At 44.8% G+C, this 25,468-nt stretch overlaps 1 protein-coding gene across 2 annotated transcripts in view; it reads right to left on the minus strand.

Annotated features, from left to right (window-relative positions):
• Positions 1-492: 492 nt before the first annotated feature.
• LOC100735001 (stimulated by retinoic acid gene 6 protein-like) overlaps positions 493-25,468 on the minus strand; it is a 44,050-nt gene continuing 19,074 nt past the window's right edge. For both annotated transcript variants that reach the window (XM_063225100.1, XM_063225091.1), the window contains 14 exons: positions 20,650-20,770; positions 18,658-18,703; positions 15,163-15,291; positions 13,307-13,380; positions 12,819-12,930; positions 10,107-10,260; positions 8,614-8,689; positions 6,018-6,099; positions 5,874-5,922; positions 5,354-5,471; positions 4,282-4,401; positions 2,968-3,131; positions 2,169-2,300; positions 493-1,547 (listed from right to left, as the gene is read on the minus strand). In XM_063225100.1, the coding sequence (XP_063081170.1) occupies positions 1,399-1,547; positions 2,169-2,300; positions 2,968-3,131; positions 4,282-4,401; positions 5,354-5,471; positions 5,874-5,922; positions 6,018-6,099; positions 8,614-8,689; positions 10,107-10,260; positions 12,819-12,930; positions 13,307-13,380; positions 15,163-15,291; positions 18,658-18,703; positions 20,650-20,770 (1,526 nt within the window). In that variant the 3' untranslated portion in view covers positions 493-1,398. The remainder of the gene's footprint in view (positions 1,548-2,168; positions 2,301-2,967; positions 3,132-4,281; positions 4,402-5,353; positions 5,472-5,873; positions 5,923-6,017; positions 6,100-8,613; positions 8,690-10,106; positions 10,261-12,818; positions 12,931-13,306; positions 13,381-15,162; positions 15,292-18,657; positions 18,704-20,649; positions 20,771-25,468) is intronic.

A 25,468-nucleotide genomic window follows, 5' to 3' on the forward strand; every position in this document is an offset into this window, starting at 1 on the left:
AAGACTGAAGCCTGAAATTAGTAACCTGTCCAAGACTCCTGATATAGGAAAGTTAGATCCAACATATAAATCTAGATCCTATAGTTCTAGAATCTTCAACTAAGCATTGGCCACCTTGCATTGTAACCAGAAAAAAAGTTCTTTGTCCAACTAATTTAATTTGCATGTTGAAGCATAGTGTGCATATCTAAAAATATGGAAACCCTATGTGCTTACTTCAGTGAATTACTTGAAAGGAACCAGCATGCACAAGAAGCAACACTACCAGTTCTGCAGCAGCCCTTCTTATGTACCCTTCCCAAGTCATGCTCTGCTTGCCTCCAAGATGACAAATGTTCTAACTCCTGAATTCGCTTTGCTTTAAATTTTCATACTTAAATGGAATTATATGCAATAGGCCCTTTTATTTGGGCTCCCTCCATTATGTTTGTGAGTTTCATACTGATAGAACTGTGGGGGGAAGAGCGGCGGCGGCTGAAAAGATAAGAAGTATGAAATGTAAATGACTTTTATTTTGAGAATGTGGGAGAGACACCCCGGACCCCCTGGGGCGTGGCATCTCCACCCTAGGTCGGCGATCTCTCCGCGGAACACGTGGAGTGAGGCACATAAGTAGCCTTGGCTTGGGGTGGAACCTAAGGGGCATTAGGGATGCACAGGTAGCCTACTGGTCTTAGTTTGGCGCCAGAGGAAGATTCCTAGGCGTGGGGGAGGTAGGAGCTCCTTGGCTTTACCGGCTACAGTATCCAGCCTGGGCCAAACCCTTTCACATACTTCTCTTAAAATGTGACTGTAGTATGGTATCCAGTTATTAATAATATACTCCACTGTATTTATCCTTTCTACTCATAATGCACATTGGGGATTTTTTTTTTCCAGTTTGGGACCATACCAGTAATGCTGCTCTGACCATTCTTTTGCATGGTGGACCTAGTTGGCATTTCTGCTAGGGGTGTACTTAATACTGGAATTGTTGAGTCGTATGATATTTATGCACCTTTGGTAGTATCTTTAAAAGATACTACCAAAGATACTACTTCTTCAGTGACAAAGTTCTGCCTTGGAGTCAGACAGTGCTTCTTCACAGGCAACACCCAGCTGCCTACCCTTAGGGAACACTGGAAGTCACCAAAGGCCACAGTTTGTTCAATAGACTATTCTTTAGTATTTTTTTAAATCTCCCTCCCCCCACCTTTTTTTGTTTGATGAAGTCCTGAGACTTCAACCCTCAGACTAGGTGCCCATCCCACAGGTGACCCACATTGTCTACCATATCTGTACACAGGGCCTGTGCCATCTCAGCCCACTGCAGGGAATAGCAGCTGGTTAGATGGAGCCTTCTCTTGGGAGCAGATGGCTGGCTGGGTCTGGTCTCAGAGTAGTTGCTGGTGGCCGGTGTCAGCAGTCTGGGCACATCAGCAGAGTCTGGGTGAACTCCTGGGAACCACGCACTGATTTTGATTTTCTAAGTACGGTGAGTCTGGGGTTATTGATCAGGGTCTGCAGCAGGAGCCACCTCGTCCTGGCTCTAGCTGAGATGTGAGGACCTAGGATAGAATCAGAGCAGACAGATCACGGGTAGAAATGTTTGGGAGAAAATTTGCCTCTGCTGTTCTCAAAGGCTTTTGGGAGAACTGCCTAGAATGTGTAAAGTGTGGCAGAAAGAGCTAGATCAGAAACCGGAAGCAAGACGGAGGTTAGAGGGACGTGAACTGTTTCACAGACCTAGCTGGGTACCTGCAGTACTGAAACAGCAGAGAACAATTTAAGCTCTAAAGGGGCAGGAGATCCTCAGAGAGTTTGTAAAAGCAACAGGACAGAACAATGAAATCTGAGCCTCACCTTGGAGGGCATCTGGTGTGTGGCCTGGAACATGGTTTGGAATCTTAAATACATGGGGCACAGAGGATTCCATCAGCAGAACTGGAGCTCATTTCCAGTCCAGGAGGCTGGTTAACAGGACACCGAAGCCTCAGTAGAGTCCTTACCCAGGCTTACCAGAAGCTAAGCGTCCTGAGCATCCTGTCAGGAGGGCACGTAGACGGAAGCGTATAGAGAAAGGAGACAGGAAAGGGGACACCTGGGACCTCTCAGGGATCCCGGGGAGCCTTGGGGACATTCATTTCCTGCTCTCTGGACCTAGTGCAGGGTGGAGTGGGAGCTATTACCTGCTGACTGGTAGGTAGTCTTCTGCAGCTTCCTCTCCTCGTGGTCTGTGAGCAGGATGTGACAAAAGCTGACGAGCACAGGGTTGGTGTGATAATGGTCCACATAAAGCATGCCGACCCAAGCACTGAACCCTGCAACCGAGAGGAAGGCTAGGTTTGGTGGTAGTTTCCAGGATGTCCCAGTTCATGCTTTATGATGTATCTGACAGTTTGTGCCCCAGTGGTGCCTAAGTCTTGGTTGAGAATCTAGAAAATGAGCTGTAAAGGTCTAGGTATTTCTAAAAGATCACATTCTAGTCTGTCCACTTCATGGAGAACTTAACGCTTAAAGAAGCTGGAAGCAGCCCAAGCAAGGGCTGTGCAGATATTAAACAGTGAAGGAAATGGTCAGTGGAGGCCAGAAGGCAAACAAAAACTGCCTTTGAGTTTTCTTGGGAATGGCTTTGGTTTTAGAGTATTTCAATGGACTAGGACATTTTTACTCCATAACTTTCCTACGAACAACACTGATAACTCCAAGACATGTTCCTTCTCAAAATTTTCATAAACTAACTTCTAAATGTTGGATAGAGTTCGCTACCTTTGATCAGGACCCACTGGCACCTCCAAGGTCTGTCCTACCTTTGGGCCTGTACACATTTCTACTGCACAGCTTTACATTCTTCTCCAGAAGCTGAGCTCGGAGCAGGAGCAAGGCGTGGATTCCAGGCTTCTCACATCCATCTCCCAAGACGGCTGCCACAAAGATGCAAGTCCAGCCCACCACAGAGCAGATGGTCAACAGAGACGGGTCACTTACCCATGTCTGCTCTCTCATAGCCGCTCTGCATGATGGTCCTGTCAATGCGCGCAATCAGCCACGTGCCCAGAATGCAACTGATGAGCAGCCTGGAGAGGCAAGCACCCAGGCCGAGCAGAACATTGTAGAAGAAGAGGAAGTAGTTGAAGTTGTGGAAGGCTTTCCTGTAGGTAGAAGCCCAGGCAGCCCCTCAGAAGGGTGAGGTGGCTAATCAGGCAGGCAGGCTTTGGAGTCCCCCAGTCCTAGACGTGTCCACCACTGCCACTCCATCTCCCAGCCTTGTACCCTTTGCTGTGCCATAGGGGAGACTGAGTGGCACCTCTCAGACCTGGAGTGAGGCTGGATTGGGGCTAGTGGAGAGGGCTGTGAGTGCCAGATGGGATGAACGTTAGTGGGAGCTGTGCTGGTTTCATGCAGCCCTTGGGGTTTGAGGTTCCTGAGCAAAAAGAAGGTGGTGTTTCTTCACTGCTGCAGCGAGGACCTGCCTGGTACTAGAGGGGAACTTCCCAAAGGGCCACCAGTCGTATGGCTCTCATTGCTGCTGGAACTTTAAATCCTGGGTGTCATAGCTCCCCCTGAGAGCAGTGTCTTGATACTGTCACTTTGAGTTCCCTTCCGTCTTTCATTGTCATAGGCCACTTATGGTGACCATTTTCATTTCCACTCTCCTCTTAACACATCCTGCTCTTTTGTAACCTCCTGCTCCCATCTGTGCTGTGGCAGCCGGTGGCTACTGCTTGTCCTCCTTGCCATCTGTAGAAATCCCTGATTCTACGCTCACACCAATTCAAACTTTCAGTCTGCAGTGGAATGTCCCCCCTGCCCTCCCCCTCCACTTCTGCCTCTCCTCCTCCATCTGCGTTTCTCCTGTAGCCATCTGCACCCTCTGGAGTCTTCCATCCTTGCCATCTGAGTGCCTGTTCCAGTCTAGGGGGCTGTGAGCTTCTCACAGGCCAGTATTAGAATTAGCTCTTTAACCTCGGTACCCAATTCTCCTCGATGAATGAGTTAGAAAGAATTACCCATACTCTGGACACTGCTGTTCTGAGTCATATTTTTACGTATCCTTACAACACATCTGTAGTAAGCAAAAGTATCTCTAAGTGGGAAGCCGAGGCTCACAGAGGTGTGGTTTGCTCACACAAGAGCCCAGGGCTGTGAGGAGAGAGCCAGGATTGGGGCCTGGGCAGACTAGCTCCAGGGCCCACCCTGCTCCCTGCACCACAGTCACTTAGAGAGTGTGAGTACATTCTGAAAGCTGTCCAGGGTTCCCCTGAAGCCCCACAACTGCCCCGTTCCTTCCTTAATCCTCACCTGTTGTTGAGAGCCAAGGGCTTCTGCTTGTCGGCTGTGCCCAGTTTGGGTTGCAGGAAGAAGCTGGCAGCAATCCACACTTGCAGGATCATGAGACCCACGACAATGGATATGGTGAGGCTGAAACACAGGGCAGGACCATGCTGAGGTGTCCTGTTCTACTCTTCAAGGGCCTTCTCTGATGGCCACAGAGAAAGAGAGAAGAGAGATGCTGGCCACCCAACAGAACAATGGGGGTACGAGCACTGTACTTTAGGCTCACAAAACATCTCCATGCCCATTGCACAAATTGAGAAACTGAGGCTCACAAAGGGGAGGGGACTTTCCTAAGGCCATGTGGTCAGCTCTTCTGGTTTCATATCACACCCCTTGGCTCCAGTCACTGTCCCTTTTTTAGCAGGGGTGGCCGCTGGATGAGTGGCTTAACAGGTTAAGAATGACAGGCAGGAATGGGGCTGGGGCATGCCTGAGAAGTCTAGGAGACAGAGATTCAGACTCACACCAGCTCCAGAGAAGTGTGGAACCACAGAGCTCGGGGCAGGGAGGTCCCCCGAAAGTGACAGACTATGTTGATACCCCATGAGTGGCAGCAGGGTAGGGTAACAGTAAAATGGAGCTCTGATTTCAGATTGCCTAGCTCCGGGGGCTGCAGTCCTGGTCTAAACACAAGGACCCAGCTCATAGGTATCACTGTAATGCTCAGTGATGCCAGCAATCATTTGGTCTTCTAGAATGCTAAACTGAGGCTCAGGGAAAAGAAGTCATTTACACCAAGTTACATCAGCAGATCTAAAAGCTTAGCCAGGATTCTCCACCTCCTTCCATCATGCTGTCCTGTCTCTTCCTTTGCTGCCCCACAAATTGATTTTCCTATCTTGAAAATGGATGTAACGCATCTTCTCTCACACACAAACACAGTGTTGTGAAGGCCACACATAACGGTGGGAGAAGAAGCCTTTTGTAAACTGTAAGGTGAGTTGCTGTGACAGTTCCTTCTGAGTCAGAGCCAAAACTATGAAACCCAGGATTGGCACCCAGGACTGAGAGGGCACGACACCCCTCCAGCACTTACAGCCCCAGGCCCAGCCCTTGAAGCATCTCCAGACCTCGGTCGTGGGTAATGGGAAGCACCAGGCCGTACATGATCATCATGCCACACAGGCTCTGCATCACGTGGATGATGAGGTAGCCTGAGAGTGAGAGGACAGGGATCACCCAAGGCCCTTCAAGACCCCTGTGCCCTTCCCTGCAGCTCACCCTGGCCCTTCTCTACCACATTTCTTCTGCCTGGCACAACTTCCCTGTCTTCTCACTCACCTCTACCACTCTGACAGATTCAGTTCAAAGGCCAAGTTCCACAGCCTTTGAGCCACACCCTGGGGTGGACAGTCACTCCCTCCCCTCAGTCACCACCCGCTTTAGCATACACAGCCTGAGAGTGCAGTGCAAGTGGCCAGACAATGTATGGGGTATGTTTTTCCACCCATCCTGAAGGTCGCTTAGGAGCATCCTGCTCCCCTCCTCCCCACAACCCCCTCCACAGGTGCTCAGGAATGTGTCTTGGGTTGCATGGGGCACGAGATGGCACTTACCCCACAGAATGTAGGCTATCTGCCAGCCAGAGTACCTTGCGATGGCTGCCTGAAGTTTAAAAGAAACAGGGGACTCAGACCCCTCTGACCCTGTGCCAGCATCAACAGTCTCAGAACAAAGAGACGCCTGCACAGGGGACTTACCACACTCTCAGATGGGGAAGGATCACGAAACTTTGAAGGGAGGAAGTGTTTATTACCTGCCCACAGTCTCTTCATGTGTTTTCTGGAGGAAAAGTGGGAAATTAAATAATACTTATAAGTGTGTCTCTGTATGTATGTCCTACCTGAACAGACAAACAGCAAAACCTGTGCAGGGGAAGTGCAGTCCATTATGCTAACTATACTCACAGTGCAGTTCTGACTTGCCTTCAAAATCTGAAAGTTTAATACACTTTGTAAAAATAAGATATTGATCAAGTGACAATAGTGAGTGTACATGATAGGTGAGATTGTGTGTTGTTTTACTTCATTTTGCTTTCTATATTTTCCTACCACTATGTTTTATCTAGGTAATAATGCTGCAGAACTGGAACCAAACTGAATGGAAGACACCCAGCACTAAAGTACTTGGAAGGTAACAGCTTTATTATGCCAGTGGGCTGGTGGGAACTCAGTTCCAAATCATCAGCCCTGATTCAGAGTAAAACAGAAACTTATATATTTTGCAAAGCAGGAAGTACAATTATTTTATAATTAGTTACATGTATTTTGTCATATGTTGTTAGGAAGATACATTTCAGGCAGTTTTGGTTGGGAGGGAGTTGCTTATCATGTGCTAGGAAGGTCAGGAGTTTGAGGAAGCAGGTAGAATCAATCACATCTTTGACGGGACTAGTCGGTCCCAGGTAGGAAGTTCTCAAGATAAGCTAGCACATCATCTTCTAAGTGGCAGCTGGCATGGCATGTCAAGGCTAATCGGGTCTGACAGTCTGACATATTCTGTCCTTAACATAGTGTCAGGCTGTGAATTTTAATATTTCTGCCACAATAAGATTTAAAAAGATTTAAAAGCAGAAACCAGTATTATTGGAGGCTAGTTAAAGGACCAACGACCCCATGGTGTCCCCACTCCTCCCCCATGTGCTGGTCTAGTCCATGACCCTCTATAGAAGCTCATGTTGTCGCTGCTGTGTTCTGAGTCCAAATTCACATTCGTACTCTGCTTTTTATACTCAATGTTCTCTCTCCAGCACTTTTTCAGGCTCTTTTGCACACTGCATGACCACTAAATGAGAAATTCTTAGAATGAAATAAAGAATATAAATATCTCAATAATTTTTATATGTGTTACACATTGAAATGAGAATATTTAGCATATATTGGGTAAAATTAAATATATTACTAAAATGAATATAACCTGAAAAAGTGAATTTACTTTTTTAACAGTGCCTATTAGAAGTTTCTGAATTGCAGGTATATGCTTCAATACGTCTCTGCTCGGCAGCAATGGAGTTGAATAGGCTACTACCGGCATACACACACATGGACACACACACACACACACACACACATGCAGGCATGCACACACATTCACACATGCACAGACATGCATGGACACATGTATGCATGCACCAAGCAGTTGCAGTGTCTATAGAAAATTTCTGGAAGGATATACAGAAAATAGTGCACAGTAGATCACTTGGAATAACAAATTAGGGATCCAAGTAGAAAGAAGAAATAATGTAGACCCATTCCATGGCAAACATTATTTCTACATAGTGTTTTAAAGTACCTGTGTGTAGGTTACAATGGGGTTGGGAGAAGTTAAAATGCTAGTACCCTGCAGAGGGAAAGGAGGGGAAAAAAATCCATAATTTCCAGTGCCCATGGTCCTAATAAGGAGGCAGGACAGAGATCACCACTCCTGGGTGACAGGGAAAGTCATCCTGGGTCCAGCTGTCTTTTCTTTTCCCTCCCCTTAGTCAGCCTTCTCCAACTTCATCAGCTCCCTGTGAAGGGTGTTGTCTCCAGCTGTGTTCAGATGTCTCACTAAATATCTTTGAACTGCATGTAGATTAGGGGAGCAGGGAGAGAGAGAGAGAGAGAGAGAGAGAGAGAGGGAGAGAGACAGAGAGATAGAGAGATACACAGAGACAGAGACAGAGACACACACACACAAAGACACACAGAGAAAGACAGAGAGAGAGAGATAGAGAACGATTCTAAAATTGACACCTGCAAGCAAAACGCAAATGTCCACTGTGTGATTAAAGCCATCCCCTTTTCCTGTACTGCTGTTCTTGAGATTGATGTTCCTGGTTCCCTGGATCCAGATTTACTTGCTGGGAGCCCAGTGGCATTAGGCCCGGATAGCACCCATCAGAGATACCAGGTCTGACAGCCAATGGAGATCACAGAATACACAACAAATAACAAGGATAACAAGGTCTCTGTCTGAGGGGGTCAGAAAGGCTTGATCATTTGCTAATTTTTGGTATGTTATTTGATTTTGTTGGGTCCCAGTTTTCCCAGTTGTCAAAGTGGAAATGAAAGTATATAACCCCCAGATTGTGCTGAAATTCAGGTGAGCCTTCTAAGCATCGTGTTAGCTCACCATAAATATTCAAGTCAATAGTTGTTTCTTCCTTGCTGCCAAAAGATGTGGCTATCCCTGGACCTTGTGTTCACTTCATGGACTCATCTTAGGCACTGTAGGCACTGCTCAGGAGTTTTGAGAAAAATATGCCATGTACATTTTGGGCTAAGGCCAAACAAATGACTTCCGGAGTTCCCTTACCTGTAACAGACCAGGATGTGGAACAGATAGCTCACACACGTGAGCGAGGCAGGTAAGATGGTCACCACCCAGACTCCTGAAATACGAGAAACGACATGAAAGGCCTTGAAAAGTAAATATGAAAGGGAATGTTTCAGATGCAGAATTCTGCACAGGAAAGGTCTAGGCAAAATCTATTATACTTCCTTCACCACATTTCTTGTATAGTTAATTTTTGCTCATTTTCCACTCCATTTTAGTCATACACACTCTTGATATACTATATTTCCTGCACATGCAGGAGAGATACAAGGCATCTCTTTTTTAGTGCCAGTATTTTCACTCTACAGTGATTAAAAGGGAGGGAAAATTCTGGAGTGTAGACATCACCAGTAGACCCAGTCCATGGAAAACATTATTTCACTTCTAATTGCCATTTCCAGGGAGGTGGGTGGTTACACAGCATTCGGTGTAAGGAGAACCAGGATCAAGAAGTCCTGACTGTTCATTTATCCATCCTTGCGGAAGCTCTTGACATTCAGAATCTAATTTGGTTTTTAAAATATTCTGTAGTTATGAGAGAAGGATGTAAGAACAGGGTAGGATGGAGACTTTTGGTTTAAAACATTTTGTTTTGTTTTTGTTTGTTTGGTTTTTTTGAGGGGTGGGTACCCAGAGTTGAACTCAGCACCTTGTACTTGCCAGACAGATGCTGCACCAAGCTTATAAGTTTTATAGAAGCTGAATCTCAATAGGCACAGAAAAAATGGATAAAATCCACCATCTCGGTGTGATTAAAGTACTTAGCAAACTAGGAATAGCAGGAAAGTTCCTCAGACTGTGCAGGGCATCTGCTAAAACCCACAGTGAACAGCATACTTGATGGTAGGAGACTGAAGGAAATCATTTCATTTGGGATGACCTGCATGAACCTGGAGGACATTATGCCAAGTGAAACAAACTAGGCACAGAGAGACAAATCCCGCAGGATCCTACTTCCTCATGGAATCTAACAAAGTTGAACTCACAGAAGCACAGGTAGAATGGTGGTTGCCAGGGGTGGGCAGTGGGAGCAGGGAGAGCTTTGGAAGATGTTAGTCAAATAATCCAAAATTTCAGTGAAATGCGAGAAATAAGTTCAAGAGATCTAGCTTTAAAAATGATTTTTACTTGAAAGCTATTTAAAAATTTTCTATAGTATTGTAAAGAAAAGCCATGATTTGGTGTTTTATTTTTTCTAAGTGAAAAATACAAGATCATTTTAGTTCTTCATACTGGCATCAAAAAAATAGGCTAATTAATTCACAGTTCATGTTCCCTGTAGGCTTTAACAAAAGGACCTCTGTGTTTTGACCTCTTTTGTCTGTCTAGTCAACTCAGGGAGGCACAAATTAACACATTTTTCTCCAACATCTACTAAGTAGTTTTAATACTAGCAGCAATACCCTGCCACCACTTACAAGTTCCTGAGTTTCCCCCTAGGTGACAGGAACGTTGGGAGCAGATGGTTTTACCTTTGGCCACGCTGAGCAGCTCTTGCACCTGCTGGATGAACGGGGTCAGGACCCCCGTCTGGTTCATGTTAGTGATGTAGTTCTCCAGGTCGCTTTCAAACTCATCCAGCTTGTCTCTCACATACACGAACACGCAGAACTCAATGACAATGAACTGGAGACACAGAGTAAAGGTTGAAAGTTCTACCCTGAACCTGGCTCAGCATGGGAAAAACATGACTCTCTGTGGTTTCAGGCCAGCCTCTTCCGGGCATCCACCAATCTTCTGAAAATGACTCTAGACACTGGTTAGTCTAAGACGAGTGGAACTGTACATTATTGGAAGACCTCACACTCTCTTATTCTTCCTGTGGTATGCAAGACCAGGACTCACGAAGGGTCAAAGGTCTCTTTAAATGTTGAGACAGAGTGAAATGAATGGGTGACCTTGGGGACAATCCCAGTCACATCTCCCGTTGTTCCCCGCTTCACTGGTCTTTCCAAACTAGAAAAAGTGTTTGGACACAAATGTGGTGGTTATTCACCGCCCTACCACCATTCAGTGTAGAGTTCATGTTGCTGTTTCTCTTCACCAATCAAATCTATTTCCTCTGAAGTGAAGTACACACACTGCCACCCTTTAGGCAGCTTCTCAATGCAGAGTGATCCAGTAAACTTCTAGAGCACTTTTATGTCATCTTTTTTCTCATCTAGCCTGGCAGGTGCCTCATACTATGTCTTAGACCATAAACATCCCCCAGCCCGGGACTGTGCTAGGTGGGCTCTCTGTCTTCTCCTAGCCCTAAGCACAGTGCTCAACATTCGTAGATGCTCAATAAATACTTCAGAAACGCCAAAACTCAAGTGGGTTGTCCTCTGTTGCAGTGAACACTACTTAACCCTTGAAATCCATTCACTCTTCTTTGAGTACAAAGCTAACCTACATTTCCAAGCTTCCCTGATATTAGGAGACATGACCAGGATCCTGTCAGATGAAGAGGAGGGGAAAGCACATGTGATACTTCTACCCTGTCCATGAAGATACCAGACAAACATTTCTTCATGTTCCTTTCCTTCTGTTGACTGCATGCAGGTGGTGATGAGAGTCTCAAGGATGAGGAAGGAACGCTGAAGGTTTAGCTATAAAATGTACTCCGAAAATCTCATGTGTTTGGAAGGTGACTGGATGGTGCGGGTGCTATGTTCACCAGAAGATTCATCTGCATGTGATATGCTGTTGGTTTAAGGTGCTGTCAGGAGTGACGTCTGTCTGGAAGGGGGTCATGGTGGCGTGACGTGGAAGGCTGTATTCTGGTCCCTGATTCCTCCTTGCTGCTTCCTGGCTGTCACGGCATGAGCAGTTTCCTTCCACCATGCTGGTTCTGCCCTGAAGTCTGCCAAATTTGCACTGAGCACACTGGACACTCAGTACCTGGCTCACCAAATAAACCTTTCTTCCTTTAAGTTGTGGGTGTTGGGTGTTTTGTCCCAGTGATGGTAAAGTAATACACAGCAAAGAATACTGGGCTCTCCAATGGCCACGTGGAGGAGAGCTGGCCCCCTCCCCTCAACAGTATTGCATGAGCAAAAATGTATAGTGTTAAACCACTGAAATTTAGGGAGGTAAGAAGTATCTCAGCATACCCTAGCTCATTCACTTAAAAACTAAATCATAGATGCGCTTAGACAGGTGTTGTTCCAGTACATTTTCAATGAGAAAAAGACTACTAGACTTTAGCTGCTACTTTATTTCCACTATTTGTAGATGCTGATTTTGACCTATCCATTTCACCTCAGGTGACTTTGACCACACAAAACATTTTCATTTTACACTTAATAAAACATTGAAGCCAAAACTATGTCACCACTTAAAATTTTGTGGGAAAAAAACCTAAAATAAGATGTTTTGATTTTTGATCCATTAAAAAATATAGTACCATAAACTAATTCTAGCTAATGCAGTTTATTTTGCTTATTTATTTATTTTTCACGGGGCTGATGATCCAACCCAGGGCCTTGAGCATGAGTTCCACCCTGGCTGTCTCTCTAGCGCTTTTAGTTTTTTTACAAGACCCTGTCTGCCTGGGTTGTGTAGAGTGGTCTCAAATTTGAGATCTTTGTGTTTCAGCCTTCCAAGTATATGGACCTAAAATCACAAACCAGCACATCTGGTTTCTATTTTTAATTTTTTTTTCTTTTTATCGGTACCGGGGATCGAACTGACGACCGCTTGTACCTATGCTGCTGAGCTAAATCCCCAGCCCCTCTATTTTTAGTTTTAATTCACTAAAATTACTTTTTTCAGGATCAATTATTTTATATTAAAATTATTTGACTTTTGTTGACAGCGTGGATTGCTGACTAAAAGCTCTATCATTAGAAGCATTTTAAAATTGTTAGCTCTACAAACTTCCGCATTGAAATTTGCTGTCAAATGATTTGGAATCCATGTTTTCTACTAATTTTTAGTTAGTGATAAATTTTATCACATGGAGCTTTAAACATTATCAGTTTTATTTTATGTAGGTTATTTTCCCCAGTAACAGTCACCATCTGGGAAAAGCATCCTGGGAATCAAAATGGTAGCACTGAAGTTTCACATGTATTTGATTTATCACAGTTCAAGCTGATCCAGCTTTTTGGGACATGTTATTCACCTTAAAGATTTCACAATCTCAGTTTTCACCGTGAACCATTTATAGAATGCAAAAGGACTTTTGCTGAGCTACTTACAAGGTACAGGCAGATGAAAGCCAACACAATGGTTCCAATCATTCTGCTTGGGAACTGGAAGCAGGGATCCCACTCATACACCCTGGTTTGAAACCAAGACTTTTTTCCTTCTCTGTGAATGAAAAAATTCCAAGAAAGGAGGCTGTGATAGGTAAACAAATGCCCTTTCTTCTAGAAATACCACCATCTCCTCTTCTTCATCTTACAGTTTTTATCTCCCCTTACTCAAGACAAAGATTGGAGAAAGATCTAGTTCTGATAGTATCAATCTAGCTCCTGAATCCAGCTGGCCTGCAGCGGGCACTGCTAGACTGCTCAGAGACATGGGCCTGCCAGCCTCTGCGCTTGCCTTAGTCCACTTTGAGTTGGCTTCTCTTATAAGCAAACAAGTCACAGGGCCCTTCTGCTCCTTCCAGGCCTTTGGAGGACTGGGGAGGGTTGCACATCAGTGCTGCATCCTTGGTGTGAAGGGTTGGAGGTACACTTACTGTGGCTGGGCCTTCCTCAGCAGCTGCTTGACGTGCTCGGCCTGGTGGGCTTCCAGAAGCACAGGCTTCTCTTCCTATGAGAAAGGGATGCTTTGGCTCAGACATTTGTTTTTGAGGTTGTTTTCTTGGAAGGGTCATCGCCAGAGAGAGCAAGAATTTGAATACAAGATTTAGCCTTTCCCAGGCAGCTGCCATTTCTGGAGGAAGGAGGAGGAGCCAGTTGCCTGCATTTGGTACCTGTTCCCCAGAAATGCCAGAGGCCTGGCTGTCCTTAGCTGTGTCTGTGGCTCCCAAAGATGCTGGTGAAGCATTTTTCCCTGGAAGATGTGGTTGTTTCCTGTCAGAGTTCAAGCCATTGCTTAAGGAATGATATACCTCAGATCCCAATGTTTTTACTATGTACAAAGAGGAGAGTCTTGCTAATTTCTTACCTTTTTTCAGTATAATCTAATGGTATTCTCTGAAATGTTTACTCCAAGTGCCCTAAGAGTCCCACAGTGGCTGCCTATACATTTTGAATGTAAATGTTCCTCGCAGTGAGCTCTTGTGTATCCAGAGTGCTTGGTACAGCCCATAAGACTTTCACATCCTGACTGGCTTCTTACTTTTTGTGTGCTTCAGGCAAGTCACAAGCCTATCCTCAATAGGTCCCTTGTCAATAAATGGAGAAAATGCCACCTTCCTGAAGGTAACTGTAAGCATTAGATAAAATACTACGTATGAAGCACCATGCGTGTACAGGAAGGATCCATGAACTGATGGCTGTTACGCTCTTATTGAAGAAAAATTTTCTTTACTTCGGTTCTTAGCAAATATATCCAACATAGCTTTTTTCCCATTAAAAGGGTACCTTTAGATAAACTCATATTTTTCAGGAAGTACCACATTTAGATAAACTTTGCCTATTTTGTAAGCAGCACCTTCCCAGTAATTATATTTGGGAGAAGTACCTGATTTCCATACTGAAATCTGAAGTTTTGAAGCTATTTGTGCTATCTGTAACACCTTCATAGTTTTTCTGTGTTTTTATTAAGCCGTTGTATGGTGCATCCTCCTGATTCTAAGCCTTGTGGCTGTTCAGAAACATTCTGGTTCTAACTCTTCCAAGATACACTAGGATGGTATGCTCTCACTCACTTGAAGGTATATGTGGCTAAATGATCGTTTTGCCCAAAAAATGTCAGGATGAATGTGAAATCATGGTGTTATAACTTCAGTATGTTGTCTTTCTCTGTTTGTCCCAGTCAGCTAAATTCCCAGTGGAAGCTGCTTCATCAGCCTGTGTCACAAAGTAAGAAAACCTGTGGGAAAGCCCCCCCCAAAACACCTTTGATGACATGTACCTATAGTGCAAAGTGAACTTTTATCACATCACTGAAATTTGGGAGTTTCTTTGTCACTATGGCATAAGCTATGTTGTCCTGACCATCACAGACTGATTTTAAAAAGATAACCAAAGGACATGAAAAACTCAAGGTCAGTAAAACAAGCCATCCATAGCTCATTCAAACTCAGAAGATGCGGAGAAGCTTTGGCAAGTGAACCCCAGGGATCACAGAAACCCCCAAGTTTTGATTCAATAACAAGGTATAAGTAATTAAAAAGACCTCGCTTAACCCCAGCATAAACTTACTGTTCCAAGCCAGAGAGGCCATACATGCCAGGGTAAGAGAGAGGCCCCACAGCTCAGCCTTCTGGTTCCAACTCTGGCTCTGCTAACAGATTGGCTGGGACCTTTGACCACTCAACTCACCTCTCTGTCTCTGAGATTTGAATCCAGAATATGACAAGTAATGACAGCGCCTCCCTCCCATGACTTTTGTGAGGCTTCGACCCATGGCAGCACCCGTACTCACCTCCTGGGGCTCCCAGCGCAAGTGCACCCTCAGCGCCTTGACAAACATGTGCAGGAAGCGGCCCAGCAGGAAAACCAGGCACAGCAGCGACGGCCAGTAGAACACGAGGGACTCATACCTCCCCACAAACTGCAACACAAGCGGAACTCTGGGTGCAGGTCAGTAGGACAGGCTGAGGCCACCCAGTGAAGCTGGGAGCAGAACTCTGCCTGCCCAGCCAGCTCCCACCAGGGCCTACCCTCTCCGAGTTCTGAAGTCAGCAGCCACCCCGGCTCCCCACATGGACAGAAGGAGCAGCAGCCTTGCATGCAAGTTTTTGGGCTCCCATTTTATTTTATGTAAAGAGCTTTTGTGGATTTTTTTTTCTGATTAGGAAATTAAATGCTTCTTTTGGAAAATATCCTTCGTTTCTTTGAAAAATATCAGTGAGATACTGAGAGACAGAGGTAAGCAGACGACAGAAAGAGAGGAAGGAGAGGAAGAAAGAAAGAGAAAGAGGAAGAAATTAAACAGAAAGAAAGGAAAGAAGAAATGGAGGGAGGGAGGAACCAACCTATAATTGCCATTAGACTGAGAGCAGCTTGAGCTGATGGGAAAGTAGAGGTCTCTCAAGACGGTGCTGATAGTCTTTCAATGTTATCGATTTCATTTTTTTAACAATGGAAGAGGTGAGACTTTAGAGAAAAAAACTGAAAGCATCCCAAACATTATTTGGACCCTTCAAATGCTATGCCTCTGACCCCCACCCAGCCCCAAGAAAAAAGAGCAAGTCAGGATGTGAAGAGACCATCCTCATCCTCCTGTTCCTACAGCGTCACTGAGGTTGCTTTTGCTTTCTCCAAAGCTGTGGAAGCTCTTGTGTTTATGTAAACAACTGGCTTTCATGACCTTTCCTTGCAGGAGAACCTCCCTCGAGGAACACCAAGAGTATGAGTCCCAAGCCAGAAGCAGTGATGATCAGCAGCAGGTTGGTGTCACTCTCTGTCTCTGTCTCTGTCTCAATCATTATCTCTTTCTCCATAGATGTCACTGCCCACATCTTCCTCATCACCTGAGATGCTGATGAGTGAACCCAATCTATGGATCCTGCAGTGGACATGAGCCCTTCCTTGGAAGGCTCTGGTGCAGAGCTCGGCCTTGTCAGGGGGCACGTGGTTGCTGTCATTGTGAAGATAGAGGTGGCCTTTGTCTGAAATGGGGCTGGGAGCTCACACATGGTCACAAAGGTTGTTGGCAGCCCAGCATGTGAGGGGTGGTGGTTGGGTTGGAGATTGCTGTAGCCTTACACAGTTGTTGGCAGCAAACGAGGTGGGTAGCTTGGCGGGAGGTTGTTTGTCTTGTAGCTGTTGGGGCTTTCCCAGCACTAGCTGAATGTTCCTCTTGACATCACTGAACCAGCCAGGCACCTCTATGCAGCACCAGTACATCCCACTGCCCCCTTCCTCCCCGGTGTTTAAGACGATCAAGGAGACATCGCCCCTCTGGATACTCCCCCGAACTCTGCATTTTCCTGACCTTCTCAAGGTCACTTGACTTGCATCCGTGTGGATAAGTGTCTGGCTACATTTGGAACTGTGACACTGCCTCTTCCCCAGCATATGCTGTTGCTGCTTGGAGACAACGATGCATACAAACAGGGCAAAGTCACTGATTGACTCCAAAATGCCTTCTGGATGAGCTCTGACCCGGTTGGTGCCATACAAGAAGGTTTGTTCTTCCTCTCATAGGAATCCTGCATGTAGGCAGCCCAGGGAATAAAAAGTACTTTCAAACCCCGGCTCTTTTCTTCCACTTCCTGCGTGTTTGTTTCTTTTAATTTGATCACAAAGAGCTGGATACTTCTGGACCTCAGTTTCCTTTTGGGAAGGGGAAAGGAAATCAGAAGGGCTGTGACGTAAGTAGTCTTTGATTTTTCATCTAAGAAAGGAAGCCCTCAGTTTCATTTTGAAAATGCTTTTAAAAAGTCATTTAAAGGCAAATAATATTGTGACTGATCTTTCAAAATTTACCGATTTCTTCACATTTCCAGAGTGACAGTTTTTCCCATAGAAATCAGAATCTGATGTGATATTGGGGTACAGGATAGAGACATGCTGAGAAGCGGGGGCACCCATCTTGCCTTCATCCCTTCCAGCATATGCTCTGGCCTAGCCTTGGCCACTGGTAACATTTCAGGGTCCTTCATCTGCATCTTCACCTGCACGTGTTATAGACTGTACCAAAGGCACTGCTGACACTATCATCACCTCCCTGCGTGGTGACAAACAATTTGCAAGCATCGGTTTTAATGCTTATATCACAGTGCATTATTTGGATGAACCAAACTTTATTGAAACTTCCCCTAACAATTGGCATTTTATATTCTTTCTGATGTCTCATTTTTGAAAATAAGGTTTCAGTGAAGACTTTTGAAAGCAGGAGGTCAAATCTCACTTTTTTAGTCTGGGTTGACTTCGCATGGTTTTCGGCTGGACGTCATGTCAAGTTACCCTTGAGGCTCACCTTTTTGATCAGTGGTGTGAGGACAGCATGGACACTGTGCAGAAGCTGTTTTGAGGAGTTCGTGGTCAATGACAAGGACAAAGCCTAGCACACAGCAGGTCGCAATGTTGGTGACTGAATAACTGAAAGATCCTACCCTCTCCTCCAACTAATTGTGAATGACTTGTGTTTCAAAAGCTCGTCTGGAGACTGAGAGATGTCTAAGGTGCTAGAGGAAATGCTGTGATCCAGACTCTCAGGCCTTAGAGGTGGAGGACGTCTTGCTGGGCAGAGGTCTGCTAGACACATACTCTGAGGTCCAGTGTGGAGATACAGAATGAAGCCCAGTCCCTGTGCCCGGTTTCTCAACAGAACCTCGCTGTATCACATCCCTTTAATCCTCCCATTACTGAGCCTGGAAAAAGGTTGGTAAGGTCTCAGTAGGCTTCAGGCCTAAGGGACCTTCTTGGTACCATCTGCCTGGTAGCTCTTTTGGGGTACAGTGTGATATCCCTTTTTTATTTGGCTTCTTTTCCTGAGGTCCAGTGCCAAAGAGATGAGCCAGCTTCCATGAGCTCTGGGAAGGATAATGCAGCCCACATTAGAAGCGGTTCACCTAGTCTAATTCTCTCATTTAATAGAAAGAAACTGAGGTGACACAAAGCAGAAAGAAATAGGCATTAGAGTCAGCCAGACTCAATCTCAACTTCCAACTCTGCAACTTTGGTGAGCTATGTGTATTTCGTATACCTGAGTCTCAGTCTCCTCACTGTAAAGTAGATGTGATGAGCCTCTCCTCCTGGTGGGGCTGCTGTGAGGGAACGTTTGTGTATGAGGAGCAGCCGATGAGCACTGGGTGTCACACAAACAGGAGCATCCTCAGCAGCTCCAACTCCCCTTTCGCACACATGGGGAAACTGAGGCTCAGGAGTGATAGAGGCTTGTTCAAGCCCACACTGCAGCTTGGCCATGTTGAAGTGATTAAACACCCTGAGAAGATCAACAAGTACTTACCTGACCATGGGGACACTGTGAGATTTGCAGCACAGTGACAACAAACCTAAAGAGACAGAAACACAGAGTTTGGAGCTCTAGGTTCCCTCCCAGCACAAGCAGAAGCTGTGAAAGCAGCCCAGGACTTACCACCCCTCACTGCAGCCCTTGGGAGGGCTGGCTCCCTTCCCAACTGGAAACCCCACTCATGACAAAGTAAGTGGACACTCCGTGCACTTAATGTGTCCTGATGGATAACAGAATCTCAGAATCCTCGTGGGCAGAGGAAGATTTACGGAGTTCACCTTCCCTCTCCTCATCATTCAGGCAGGACATGGAAGGCATGGAAATAAATCCAGTCCCACACAGAGCCACTGGGAAAGCCAGCACCCAGGGCTGGGTCTCCTGACTCCGTGGCCTAGGTAGGCTCTCCCTGCCTCTTCACAGTCATGAGCCTCAGGGCTTTACCTTTTGACCCACTTTCCTAGTTGTGTTCAAAGTTGGTCCTCACACTCCTGTAGTACCCCAGCCGCCAAGTAATTCCCACTGCCTGCCCTCGCTGGGTGGGAGCGTGTCAGAGGCTGAGGGAGGAGGTCTCTCTACATCCAGCCCCGTATACCTCCCGTTTAAATTTCTAAGGGACACATCTCTGAAACTGTGGGATTGTAGCTCCTGGTGTGTCCGTGGCTTGGGAGCCTCTGCTGGTCACTGGTCATCCCTGATAGACTGGGCCAAACAGTTTCCTGTCTGGTGGGAGCCGTAGTCCATGATCAAACAATAGGTTTACATTTTAAAATATATTACAATGAAAGCCACATTGCCGCTAATCCCTCTGAAAGTGCTCCCCACACTCTAACCACCCTTGTCCCCTCATTCCCGCCACTTTCTGAAGCAGTTCTGCAAGTCCTCTTTTGTTCATCTTCAGCTGAGCTCTTGTGGCCACCTCCATGTCCCAAAGTGATTCAAAATGTTTACCTTTTGTGTTTATTTTGACTTTGGGGAAAAGCCAGAAGTCAGACAGCGCCAAAGCTGGTGAATAAGGTAATGCAGGACTGCCTTTGATTGATGCGACTCAGCAGAAATAGTCACTATATTATTTTATCTCACCTCATAAAGACACTTATGAAAGAGAACTTCCAGAACTGTTTCAGAACGTGACAAAGAATCCCGGGTCTATAATCGCAGCACTCAGGAGGCTGAGGGGCAGTGATCACTGTGAGTATGAGGCCAGTCTGCACTACACAGTAAGACGGTCACACACACAAAAGGAAATAAATAGGCAAGACTGCTGGGATATTTGAGTGTATCTGATGTGAAGGGGAAGGCGAGGATTTTGAGGGGGATTAACAGCACTGTGTTGTTTACTGTAATAATTTTTTTTGGATACAAGGTTTTGCTATGTAAGCATGGAAACAGGCTGACCTCCAAGTCACAGCAATCCTCATGCCTCAGCCTCGCAAGTACTGGGATTACAGGCGTGAGCCACCACACCCAGTTTGTAATGAACTTTTAAAATTTAAACATGCACCATATATTTTGATCATGCTTCATGTTAGTCTTGGATGGCTGCAAGTATGGGCTAGACTCCAGATCTAGAAAGAGAGAGAGAGAGAGAGAGACAAAGAGGCCAGGATGTAATGGCCCTGCATGCCAAGCAAAGACACGAACTTTGTTTGAGGGTCCGAGAGAAGCCATCAAAGCGTTAAGAGGAGCCATCAAACAATCTCCAGCTTCCCCCAGTGGGACCCTCAGTAGTTTTCAGAAATGACCTTTCCTAAATCCTTACTTTGGGAATGCTCTAATCAGGAACAGTCTTCTGAGGCAGACAGAATCCTAGCCTGACCTTCTGAAGCATTCCAAGGAGAGGCTACACTGGAACGGAGGACCAGTCACCCCCACCCTCCTTGGCTCAGTTCTGGGCAAAGGTGTCCTCCGAGAGAAGTCCTGTCCTCTCTGTCCAGGGTTCCGTCACAGCCAAGGGAGTTGGGGGCGGGAGCAGGCAGCATCGCTTACCAGAGGAGGGAGTAGCTGAAGCCAAGGACCGAGCTGACCAGGCGGAACTCCGAGGAGAGGCAGGCAAAGAAGGGGAAGTGGGACAGGCCGACTTCCATGCCTCCAATCAGAAGCACCAAGGCTGAGGAGACAAGGCCGGGGAAACCATGAGTTCCTCTCTTCACTAGTCTTAGAGGATGTCCAGAAAAGCTTGATTGGAGCCAGGGACCTCAGGGCCCAAAGAGATGAGTTAAAATCTCTAGTTCAAGACAAAGGAATGCCACAACGTCATCCATTCCTTCCTGCTTCAGGCCCCTCCTGGTCTTTATGCCACTGAGGTACAGACTTACTCCTCACACTTGATTAGCTCACCGTTGGGCAGGTAGAGACAGATCACAGAAGTGAGCAAGTCAAAATTAGTGAGAGTAAAGTATCCCAGGTCACCATTAGCACCACACAGAGATGACTTGCTGTGTGCCCCTTGGCATACTCTCCTTGTATGGCAATAATCCTCCTGATTCTGCCACTAATTAACTCTCAGATAGCCTAGATCAGGAAAATCGCATCATGCAAGGTGACTTTTACTAAGTGTCCACTCTAAGCTGGGTCCAGGGCCAGACACTAAGCCTAGGAGGGACTAACCAGGTTCTTATTCTGAGACAGTGACAATCCACCAGGGCAGACAGGTGGCTGAGACAGTGATGGGACGTGTACTGTAACATGGTCACCTTCAACCTGCCATGGGAGCACGGAGGGGCAAGCTGTGGGACCGTGGGGCAGGGGAGTCTTCCTAGAGGAGCTGGCCTTTAACAAGGCAATGGAGTAAAAGCAGGAGTTTGTAAGAAGGACAGAAATAGAGAGGGAGAGGCCTTTCTCAATGGAAGGATGGATGATGGGCTGTGGCTGGCCAATGTGTGGGGGAATGAGAGTTGCTAGAGGCCTGATGGGAAGGAGACCAAACAGTGATTGCTGGGAGAATAGCAGGCACAGCATCATCTCCCTGAACCCCCTTTCCCTGGGAAAAAACAGCCCTAGCAACTGTGACCATCTATAAGTCTAGGTAACAAGACCCATTTGATAGCAACATGCGAATAGAGGAAGCAAAGAGAAGGTAAAGGGGTATCCAAGGGTCCAAGCCTCGAAGCACACAAATGTCCTATAGGGACAGGAGGGCATAGCAAGGAACAAGAATAAAATAGGATCTCATTAAGCTTCATTAAAGAAATTAATAGGAAATTCTACTCAAGGCAGACCTTTTTGTGCCTGCAGTTAGACTGCAGCAATAAAAAGACAGAAAGAGAGAAAGAGAGAAAGAGAGGAGAGGTAGGTCCAGGAAGGCGCCAGGTTATACAAAGAGTTTACCAGGAAGAGTGACAGGCGAAACTGGGATACAGACAGGAATGTGAGGGTAACCAACCCCTTCACCCACCTCTGATAAAATGCAAAGGAGATAAGGAATGACCGCCTAAGGATTCTTATTTAATATATGAAACTCACATGCCCTTTTTACTTAGTCATTGACTTTAAATTCTAGAATACCCCACCCCCAGTTATCCATCACAAAGGGACAGGAAGAAATCAGATGGCCAGAAAAAATGTAGACAGAGGTGCCCCAGGGTAGGACCGAAGACAGCTAAAGAGCCAGTCAGATGGTGACGATTTCCAGGTGGCCCGTAGGGGATGGGAGAAATCACTAGCCCTAAATAAAAAGGAGTTGAGGACAAAAATCCACAGGGACTCACTTCTGATGCTCCCTACTCTTCCAGGGTGGCTAAATCATCTTCTTTCATCTAAAGTCTGCCTGTTTAATTCATTATGACGCTGAGAGTTTATGATCTGGGCAGTTGCATGATCTAGACAAGGAGTGGTGGGTGTGTTACAGGCAGCTGAGCTAATTAGAAATATTCTAGGCAGTCAGACAAGGAACTGGAGCAGAAGTTTCAGATACCTTGCAGCCTTGGAAGAGACAGTCACCTCCTGCTGTGGGCCAGATCTCAAGAAAAAAAGGCAAAGCAAATACAACCACATCCTAGGGATCCATAGTCCATGTAGGTCTCTAACACCCTGGTGAAGTCAGGAGTCAGCACCCCACCCCCTAACAGGAGGGGTCACTGCTGTTAAACAGGCCCCCTTACTATGCACCTGGCTCCCCCATTTACCCCTAATTTAATCAATTAGGGGTAAATCAATTGAGCAATCAATCTTATCAGTTGACCACAGTTCCGTCCCACCTTATGACCACCTTGCAAATTCCCATTTTCCCCCACCTTTGACCCATCTTTCTTCATGCTTTTACTCTATAAAAGTCCCTAGAAAAGACAGAGTCCTTGGTAATCTGCTCAGGACCCTTTCTTCCCTCAGACAGACACTTTCTTTCTCTCAATAAATATATTCTGCTCTTAACCTCTGTTGTTCCTAAAATTCATTCTTTGATTTTAGAGAACACGAACTCATCCTGGACATAGTAGGTTGGGAGTTCTGTTTCCCTCTGTCAGGTACAGTCCACTCTGCCACACAGTCCCTCAGACACTGACTGGAAATGAGAGCTGAAGCAGGTGAGATGTGAAGGCCGTGATGCACAAGTGAGTGTAAGCAGACCTCAGGAAGAGCTCAAGAAGCTGGAGTCATTGGAGCTCCTGGAATTAACTATGCTAAAATAAGGGTACAAAAAGATGCTTAGCGTCACTAGTCATTAGGCAAACACAAACCAGGACAACACACTTCATACTCACTAAGATGGCTGAAATAACAAAAAACATGCTGGCTAGGATTTGGAGAACTGGAACTCTTGCACATTGCTGATAGAAATGTAAAAATAACAGAGATGCACTTACTGCCAAAAACAATATGGTAGTTCCCACCAAATTTTAACCCAGCTTTGAACCAGTGAATCCTACTGCTAGGTATATAAATAAAAGAAGTAAAAGCAGGGACTCGGACAGATACTTGTACTTAAATGTTAACTGCAATACCACTTATGACAATCAAAAGATGAAAACATTACACATGCTTATCAACACTTGAATGGATTAACAAAACGTGGTACATACTCACAATGGAGTACTATGCAGTCATAAAAAGGATGAAATTCAGAGTCCTGCTACAAGGTGATGACCCTGGGAAATGTGGTACTAAGTAAAAGAATTCAGACACAAAGGGCCAAATATTACAGTGTTATCCTGAAAAGAAATGTCTCAAATAGTCAAATTCATAGAATTACAAAATAAATTAGAGGTTATCAGGGACTAGGAGGAGAAAGGGAAAAAGAGTTACTGCTTCATGGTTAGAATTTAAGTTTGGGGTGAGTGAGTGGTTTTGGAAATAAGTATTTGCAGTGATAGGTTGCGTGACACTGTGAATATAATTAATGTTACTGAGTTGTATACTTAAAATGTTTTACATTATATGTATTTTATCACCACAGAATATGGTTTTTAAAAAAGGAATAGCACTTCACTTAGCTTGGGACAATGTCAATGAACTAATAAATGTATAATTGGAATTCTCAAATGGGAAAGGAAGAGCAAAAATATCTAAAGAAATAAAGGCCAAAATTTTAATAAGTTAAAATGCAGAGATTCACTCAGTAAAACCTAAGTATAAGAAACATGTAGAAAATTGCACCAAAGCACAATACAATAAAATTGCTCAAAATCAGCCATGTAAAAAATATAGGTTTTTCATTCTTAGACAAGGATGTTTGATCTGATTATTTGCATTCAACATTGTACTGGAAATTCCATCCTGTGTAATTAGGCAAGAAAAGGAAAGAAAAAATTCCTAGGTTGAAAAGGAAGAAATAAAACTGCCTTTTTGGGAAAATGACAGGATTTTCTATGCAGGAAATACATAGAATCTGCGAAAAAAAGTACTAGAAGTCATAAGTGAAATTAGCAAGGTTACAAGATATAAGATCACTATACGTGCTGAGTTATCTCCATATGTTAGCAATGAAAAAGCAAAATTAAAGCAGAAAAGATGAAGCAGATATAAATCTGACAAAAGAAAACCACAAAGCGCTGCTGGGAGAAATTAAAAGCTTTAATGGATCGGAAGGGGAAATATTAGAAAGCAGTTCTTCCTCAACTGGTCTACAAATTCCATACAATAACAATCAAAATCCCAGCACTTTTTGGTTGAAGTTGACAAACTCAGTTTATAATTCATCCAAAAATGTAAATGACCTGCAATAACAAAAATAACTTTGAAAAAGTCACATAGTTGAAGGACAAGTACCACCTTTTGTAAATCTATTATAATAAAGACAGTACGTATTGGTGTAAAGATAAACACATCAATAGAACAGAATGGATAGTCTGGAAATAGAATCACACATATGTAGTTAGTTGGTTTTTAATAGAGGTACAAAGCAATCAGTGGGCAAAGGATAATTCACAGCAAATAGTTCTGGAACACATTTCCTTGGCTATCCAAAGCATATAAGAGCTTCACTTATATTTCACACTAATTAAAAAAAAATCTTGAAATGTATCATAGATATAAATATAAAATTTAAGATTACAGCAATTCTTTTTTTAAAAAGCCATAGGAAAAAATCTATAAGAACTCAGTTTAGGCAAGGATTTTTTATACAATGCCATAAGAATGATCTGTATAAAAAATGGTCTATAAAAGAAAAACAAGAGTACATTAGATTTTATTAAAATCAAAGATATTAGCCTTTTGAAAGTTTCTTAGGAAGATAAAAATACAAGCCAGAGGTTAGAAGAAATAGGCACATTCAATTCATATACCTGGTAATGTACTTTTACCTAGAGTATATAAAAAAATTCCTTAAATGCAATTTTAAAAACCCACAGTTTTTGAAAATAGGTAAATG

The sequence above is a fragment of the Cavia porcellus genome, unplaced genomic scaffold, assembly GCF_034190915.1.
Source record: "Cavia porcellus strain 051 isolate PalLab524CR breed Dunkin Hartley unplaced genomic scaffold, mCavPor4.1 scaffold_1, whole genome shotgun sequence".
In the NCBI taxonomy this organism is placed as follows: Eukaryota; Metazoa; Chordata; class Mammalia; order Rodentia; family Caviidae; genus Cavia; species Cavia porcellus.